General features: G+C 37.6%; 1 protein-coding gene across 1 annotated transcript in view; it reads left to right on the top strand.

Annotated features, from left to right (window-relative positions):
* The first annotated feature begins 64 nt into the window (after positions 1 to 64).
* KCNH7 (potassium voltage-gated channel subfamily H member 7) overlaps positions 65 to 8,878 on the top strand; it is a 400,430-nt gene continuing 391,616 nt past the window's right edge. Inside the window, exons 1-2 of the mRNA XM_006766560.2 lie at positions 65 to 327; positions 2,001 to 2,231. Of these exons, the coding sequence (XP_006766623.1) occupies positions 252 to 327; positions 2,001 to 2,231 (307 nt within the window). The 5' untranslated portion in view covers positions 65 to 251. The remainder of the gene's footprint in view (positions 328 to 2,000; positions 2,232 to 8,878) is intronic.

The following is an 8,878-nucleotide window of genomic DNA, read 5'->3' as shown; positions in this document are numbered from 1 at the left end:
ACCCCGCCTCCTTCCCTCTCCCCACCCCCAAACCCTCTCACCCGCGGCAGTTTGAGAGGTGCGGGGAAGGGACTGGACTCGGAGGGGAGAGCGGGTGTCTAGAAGTGGTGCTAATGGGAAGAGGTTTCTGCTTTCCAAAGAGGATGCTCTGCCACAAAGAGCGGCTGGCGCGCCGGCCTGGGCTCTAGCAGAGGAGAGATCCCGGGAGGACTCGGAGCCGGGGGAGCGCTCCTCGGCGCACCGGGGTCACCATGCCTGTCCGCAGGGGGCACGTGGCACCGCAAAACACATTTCTGGGCACCATCATACGGAAATTTGAAGGGCAAAGTAAGTCCATTCGTTCTTCTCTCCCCCTCGCTTCTTCTGCTTCGATAGTGCATGGGGCGTCCGCCGCTGAGGAGCGGAGGAGACGGCAACTCCGGGCTCCGGCAAGGGGCGTCGCTGTGCAACCCAGCCCGGAGGTTCGGAGGTTCGAACGGCAGCGGGAGTGCTCGCCCTCGGAGATTAATTGTGATTTACATGTTAGATGATGGTCTCCATTATAGGAGGCAATTTGATCCTCCTCTCCCACTGCTCCATTATCTGCCTCGCTACTTGCTGTCCTACTCTTCTACTATCTTAAAGGGAAAGTGCTAGTGTAACCTGGGTCTGTGTTTTGAAGCTGTTTTAATTGCGGACTTTCTGAAAGTCAGGAGCAGGGCAGACAATACTACTGGAACTAGGGAATGTCAGTGGTAGCAGCGATGGAAATGGCCCTGCAAGCTACACCTCACCTTGGTTAATTTGCAAGGCTGTGGCTTGCCTTGGATGCTTGCTGGCTGCTAGTTTACAGAAGCTGAACTTTGCATGGAATCAATGTAAATCTATCCCCACTGCAGGATAATTTGGAAACAAAATTGACTCGTGCTGATTCCCAATGAAAATAGTTCATTATTCAAAAGAGTATTTCTGTCCCTTAATTGTCCCCTTCAATGTGTACCTAGAAATTTAAAAATTGAAGTACACTAAGTAAATCTCACAAAGATGGAACACAGAGAAATTCAGTATTCTCATATGAACTAACTATAATGAATGAATGTTATATAAATATGTTGACTTTAAATCCTATCCTTGGTCATTGATATTCCACATTTTCTTAAAACCACATTGACACACATTGATGTTGTACATTTCGCAGTTATTTTGGTGATGTCCTTAGTGACATGAGTATATAGTACCTTGTGTATAACATAAACTCGCAAGTCCTATCTGGAAGTGGTAAATATAATATGTGATCAAAAGTAATAAACCATTTGTATTAAAATACCTACTACTACACAAAAATTCATGGTTCTCCCAAAGTAGAAGTGTAAAGGTGTGAACATGATATTTACTGTGTATATGTGTGTAAATATGTTTATCTTCTGGAAAATACGTGTTATGAAAAGTTGAACCTTTGCGTTACTGAACTGCTAATTAACATGAAATACTTTCATTGTTAATAGTTTTATTTTTTTGACATGATGTATGTGTAGTATGCCTTACAGGGATAGAGAAAAGCCAAATCCAGGAATAATAACTACTTTGAGAAAGTTGTACTCCAAAGGCCAAGGTGGAAGTGAGAAATCTGACAGCTACAGGATGTTCCACTGTTTCGGCTTTGAAAATATTTACCTTGCATTTAGATGGTATCCTGGAAATATCAATGGGACAGCGATTCTCATTAGAATGAATCCCCCGGGGGTTAGAGGGCTAGAGAACTAGGTTAGTTAGGAAATTACATTCTCAAAATTTGAAGAGTAGTCCTTAATACTTTTTTGTTAAAATGGCCTATGACCAGTATTTCATATGTAAGGTTGGTGTTGTTGTTGTTTTTTTCTCTTCCTTTCAAAAGCCGGGACAGTTAGCAATTTGGGAAGTACCTGCATTTTATATCTCCTCTTATGCAACAAATTATTCTAATGCTTATGAGCATCTTGTGGAAGGATTTTAAAGGATACCTTACTGTCTTCTTATTGCAGATAAAAAATTTATCATTGCAAATGCCAGAGTGCAGAACTGTGCCATCATCTACTGCAACGATGGGTTCTGCGAGATGACTGGCTTCTCCAGACCAGATGTCATGCAAAAGCCCTGCACCTGCGACTTTCTCCACGGGCCCGAGACCAAGAGGCATGACATTGCCCAGATCGCACAAGCACTGTTGGGGTCAGAGGAGAGGAAAGTGGAGGTCACCTACTACCACAAGAATGGTAAAGTTTACCTTTTTAGGATTTCTTGTGTTTGATTCCATTGAAATGAAGTTTTGACAACTGAAAACCAAAAGTTCACATTCAGAGGAACCCAGACATCCCGGTGCAGATATACTTTGGTTATAGTATTTTAGGCTTCAAAAATATGGATGCTCTCATTCATGGACTAGTGAGAACAATCTCTTCTTTGAATAAGGGTACCACCTACTCTTCAAAAGTGCAGTAACTTAATGTCGCTGGGGACAGGAGGCCACAAATCAGTCTTACTCTCTCCCCTGTCTAAGGAATGATAGAAGGGCCAATGATTTATTGGTTTAATTGATATGCATTTTGTGGGAGAAAAATACAGAGTTTTATTTGCTTGAACTCAAATTCTTTACAAAGCAAAGTCTTGTTGAAAACTATATACGAGACTAAAACTACTATGTTATAAATGTTTCCTGGCTCTTCAGCTTTATTTGATGGGTAACACACCTCTTTCCGCTTTTGTTCCTTTTCATACAAGATTAAGAATGATATACAGGAACTTCTAAAATTGGTCTAGTAAACCTATGTATAGTCAAATAATAAAGACAGTTCATATATTCAAAATTTGCTCTAAAACACAAAATGGAGACAGGAACTATGATACTGTGGAGTTATTAGTATTCATTTTTACAACTGCAGCAAAACTGGCATCTTCAACTTAAGGTCATACCTCAACTTCAAGGGCACTCCTTCTTTCAGGCTTGCTGAGGGACCATAAATATTTTAGATCTGTACAGTTCTCAAAAAATCACATTTAATGGATATGCATTCACTAAATCCATAATATGTATGTATATAAACTCACATGTAATGAATATTCAGATATACCTATTTTAAAGATACACATTTTCAAAGGTACATGCTTTGGAAATATTTGACAATTTAGGGATAAAAGGGAATAGATTAAATGCATGTTGTAGTTAGTTTTGTTGATATTGCATTATCATGTATTTCTTTTTATTTAATTGATAGAAATTAGTGAGACAGAAGGGTATTTAGTCAGCTGTTTAGTTAACTCAAGTTTTGCAAAGGAATACATGAGTGATGTGTTATAGCCTATATCATATCATTACTTGTCATTTAATAAAATACAGAGGACAAATTTTAGCAGGGAAAAGGTTTAACTCTTCCTCTTGTTTTCTCATAATTAAATACTTTATGATAGAAAACTTACAATCGTTAATTACTAGATTTTTATAGCAATTTGAGTTGGTACATATAACAAAGTATCATTGGAAAAACAGGTTTGTATAATTTTGAATTAATCTGGAATGAAAATATATGATTATCAACCAATACAGAGATAGCTTTTAAAGTTCTTTTCGCTTTACCCAGACTTTTCAGTCAGTAATGTTGGCATATTAGAAATGGCCTAATTGCTCTGTTGTCTTGAAAACATTTCTTGGACTGAGTCTTTAACTACCCAAATGCAATTCATCGTGTGTGTGTGTGTGTGTGTGTGTACCTGATTTGACTTTTGGAATAATTTGAATGTCTGACATTTTTTTCTATCTGAATATTTATCATGATGTTGGCAAAGTCTGCATTGTGGTTACTACAGGTCATGTTGGCCCACATTTGGTTATTTTGTTTCCTGGGACAGTTCAGATGTTATTCAACTTAGAGAATTTAAGTATAAAATGAACCTAGACTGTCCAGATTACTTGGAAACTAACTATAGATTTTTCAGATAGTACTTTCAAATAGAAGTTGTTTTTATTAATTGGAATAGTGATGTTTTGGAACCTGGCTTAGTTTGTATAATATGAGTGTAAAATAATCTCAAGAACACCTTACAAGCATTTTTAAAAGCAATTTATCACAAACTTGAATGTTAAAAATTTTATAGTGGAGATGTTCATATTTGACTAATGCAAATCTTATTATTTTAGTGATTAACTTGGTTACATAAGTGAAAACCTCTCTGTTTTGGACAAAGAATGTTTATTTGAAAGTTTGTTTGGTATAGAAGTAATCAGTATGTGGTGATGATTTTGATACTGTTGGCTTTATTTATAGATGTGACTCGGTCTACAAGGACTTTTAGGGCTAATGACAAATATTGCAGTTTTTTTGTTTTTATTTCTATGGGAAAGAAGCATTTTCTTTTCTTTCAAAGAAAAATATTAATTTGAATGACCTTTTAGATTGTAAAGACACAGTCAGAATTATTGACTTTGAATGTAATCAACTTGTGTTTTTGCTACTAGTTCATATACCTTGAGGATAATCTTCAGAATTTATTGATTTTTTTCACATGGCATCCACAAAATCAGAGCTTGAGAAGTTCAAATGCTTGCCTCTTAGAGGCCTGTCAGCCACTCTTCTACATTTATAAAAGCAGGAAGGAACAAAATCAGCAACATTTTCATTGGTTTGTTTCTCAAAGTTTCCTTAATTCCTCATTTATTTTTGAGAGGTTCTTGGTGTTTGAAGTATATATAGAAAATGCTTTCTCTACTTATTCTTTTAACTTTCATGTTCCATTCCATGGGATATTACTGTAATTTAGCATGTTACAGGAATATGAATAGTGATGCAATATGCACAACGAGCATATTAACAAAAATTTAAGATATTCTGTTTTAACTTTTTATTCACTCATATTGGAGTAGCAAAAATATTAGCGTGACATTATTTCCAAAAGCTTGTTTTCCAACGTGGCCAGAGGCTTTAGACCCCATGATCTGAGTGAGTTCCCACAGGTGATCTACATGATCACCATTGTGAGGCAACACTTCCCACCCTGCCAGTTCTGGGGATTTTACTGGGCACAATTGGACTTGCTGTTTACCAGAATATCAATTTTTAAAAGCCTAGTTATTTGGGGGAGGAATACTTGACAGCCCTTCCTTTGAGGGTTCTATTTTACAGTTTAAGTCATTATTGCATAAATCATTCTTGGCAGCTGTGAAATATTGCTTGAGGTGATAAAGCTATAAATCTTTTGACATAAAACTCTAATTATACAAAACTATAATTATGCTGAAGCTTACATAAGAATAGGTAAATATTTTAGTAGCATAATATATTCACTCTAAAAATACCTTTTCACCTTTTTAAGAATAGTGGGTGAGAAATAGCAAACACTTCCATTATTAATTAGCTTATAGTTTAGAAATGATGTTCAGGTAAAAAAACAAACAAACAAAAAACACAAACCAGAAGGGTTACTAGTAATTTAGTCATCCCTAGTTTATTGCTGATCTGGTTGGGTGTGTGTCATGGATTACAGCTAGCTAGGTTAAGTGCTAAACCACTTCAGCCACATTTAAGTAGAAGATTTTTACCTTAAATTATCTAGAAACTCTAAACATTTGGAAAATTGAAATAAATTTCTCCAAGAGAAATGAAGGTCTTAACTCAGTAGGAAAATAGAACTTGAAATCCATTATCTTTAAAGGTCTGGGCATTCCTTTATTTTCCCCGTTATGCTTTTAGACATAGTGCAATGGCAGTTTTGTTAACAAATAACAAATATCCCTATCTTTGTGCTGCTTTTTAAGAACTAAAGGATGAGAAGGGGCTGAGAGAAGTCCTTTTCTGATCCAAACTGGGACCAGATCCAGACAGGACACCAGTCATAGTGGGGTCAGTACCAAGTTCCAGGGGCAGCGTTCGATTCAACTCAAGTAAAAAAGAGGTGAATCTGCTGTATCTAACAGAAATTTGGAAACACCTCTTAGAAAGCATTTTGTCGTGAGTGAAGGTGAGGATACACTGAGGGCCACCTTAGTGGTTCTCAACCTTCCTAATGCCACGACCCTTTAATACAGTTCCTTATGTTGTGGTGACCCTCAACCATAAAATTATTTTTGTTGCTACTTCATAACTGTAATTTTGCTACTGTTATGAATCATAATGTAAATATCTGATATGCAGGATGTATTAGGTGACCCATGTGAAAGGCTCGTTTGACCCCCAAAGGGGTCGCAACCCACACGTTGAGAACTGCTGCCTAAGGTAATGTTGGCACAGGGGTGGGCAAACTTTTTGACTCGAGGGCCACAATGGCTCTTAAACTGGACTGGAGGGCCGGAACAAAAGCATGGATGGAGTGTTTTGTGAACTAATATAAATTCAAAGTAAACATCATTACATAAAAGGGTACGGTCTTTTTTTTCAATAGTTTTATTCATTTCAAACGGGCCGGATCCAGCCCACGGGCCATAGTTTGCCCACGGCTACACTAGAGGAACAACAGGAGATGCAAAGGAGGATACAAACTGATCCCTGGTTTGAGGATATTTGTATTACAGAGTGACTAGTGTTCATTTCTGGGTTCTCCCCAAGATGTTTTTTATTTTTTTTATGAAATTGTTTCTAAAGAAAAAAAGAGTATGTAAACTCTTGAATGAAGAGTCTTTTATATAAACGGAGAACAAAATTTAGGGTTAATTACCCCCTTCCTTTATTCCCCCATTCTAACTTGTTTAAGTATATTTTCTATCACCTTTTGTCATGTATAGGTAATAATAACTTATTAAAGAGACAATGTAGTTTAGTTAAAAATTTAATAGCTCTAAAATAAATCTGATAATAGCTTTATATGTTATGTGACATGTAAATACTCAGCTCCCCTCATTCTTGAATTGTGTAGTGATATAGCTGGTAGTTTTTAGAAAAGAATGGACATATATTTTGTGTGTGAGAAATTCAAACAATTAAGAAAAGTTTCCAGGTAATATCTTGCCTAGGGTTTGTTTTGGTGCTCATTTTAACTTTCTGTTTATATTTTTTCATGTTTCACTCAATGAAATATTACTGTGACAACATTACTGTTAATTTTTTTTTATATTCCAAAACTTTATAACATCTTATGGACTTTAGATAATGTATAAATTTTAAACTTAATCAATTGGATTTGTTGCTAAAAAACAGAATTCTCAAGAATCACTCCTCTTCACAATTTGAAAACTTTCTTTCAGTGCTGTCTCAAGGGAAAACAAAATGTCCTAAAACTGTGGGTGGGCTGTGCTCATCAGCCTCTTTTCACCACTCGCCAGGCCAGCACCATACCTCTAGGCTACTGCCAGGCCAGCACCATACCTCTAGGCTACTTCAGGCTACAAAGAAGCCCTTGAGAGATAACTAACTGCTCAGTTATTTTCACACCTGAGGGGCTTGAGAGGTCAATTTAGAGCTATCTGCATAGGCTAGATTTGTTGGGTGGAACTGGCTTCTCTGGCTTCTATTGGCTTCCAATGCTATTTTAATTTTTTTGCTATAAATAATCACAAATCATTTACTTGCCATCAGCAGCCAGGAGAGTCCTATGATAATTGAGCCACAGGGAAGCAGCCTTGGAGCATGACCTGTTAAGACATCAACACTCATCTGGCCATCTAAATGTGAAGCCTCAGGATCATTTTCAGTTTCTCTCTCTCTCTCTCCTCCCTAAACCCAATTGGTCGGAAATTCCTTGCAATCTTGACCTCTGACATATTTCCCAATGTTACCCCCGCTTCTCCAGCACTGCCAAGTACCCTAGTTGAAACTCTCCGAATCCTTCTTCTGGAGCATTGACTATTGAAGTTTCCCTCCGTCTCCAATCCATTTCCCACAGTGCCATCACAGAGCTATTTCTGAAATGAGAATTACATACCCTGATGATTTATTGGAGCTAAGCGTCATTGTAAATGAATGTCATGTATCCAATAATGGTTATGACAATACTATAAGGTATATGCTCTTATTATCCCCATTTAATGAGAAGAACACTGAGACCCAGAGGGATGGAGTAATTTCCAAATCACACACAGTTCATCAAGCGGTGAAGCCTGACCCATGTTTGCTGCTCATCTTAGCTTGTCTTAAAAATCTATCTTAGCCCTGGCCGGTGTGGCTCACTCAGTTGATTGGAGCATCATCTTGAGCACCAACTGTTTCGGGTTCCATTCCTGATCAAGGTGCATACCTGGGTTGTGGGTTCGATTCCTGATTAGGGTATCTACAGGAGGCAACAGATCAATGTTCCTCTTTTACATCAATGTTTCTTCTCTCTCGCTCGCTTGCTCCCTCTAAAAATCAATGAATATGTCCTCGGGTGGGGATAAAAAGTCTATCTTAATTCATTAAAACTCTCAGGATAATGTTTTAGACAGTTTACTAGGATGCGTGGTGACCTTCACTTGGATTCCAAGTTGAATTCACTTGCATTCCAAGTAGGGTATGTTTAGAGAAATCAGCTTTGGGAATAGCTAGGTTAACTTCATGACTAAGTTTACCTTCTTGGTGCCTCGGTTGTCTTTCCTGATCTTTATTAGGAGAATAACATCTACTTTGTTAGGCTGAGTGAATATACTGTGTACAATAAAGTACATAGCATTATTTATGGCATGGTTGCTAGACCATAATATCTGCTCAATAAACATCAGTTAGTTAAATATCTTCGCCACTACATTTCTCCTAAAAATCTCATGTTCTGATCATGCTTGACTGCTCAGATTCTCAAATAAGCCATCTTTCCTTACCCTCCAGAAGTTTTCCTAATGATCAGTACAAAGAATCTCTGAATGGATTCCTCTTCCCTCAGTTTCTCACCCTAAAGAAACATCATCATCCTTCCAAAAACAGATCCAAAGACTTCCGTATGAAGTCCTCCCTGATGCCCTAACTGG

The sequence above is a fragment of the Myotis davidii genome, unplaced genomic scaffold (assembly GCF_000327345.1).
Source record: "Myotis davidii unplaced genomic scaffold, ASM32734v1 scaffold59, whole genome shotgun sequence".
Lineage (NCBI taxonomy): Eukaryota > Metazoa > Chordata > Mammalia > Chiroptera > Vespertilionidae > Myotis > Myotis davidii.
This window is presented reverse-complemented; position numbering and strand designations above follow the sequence as displayed.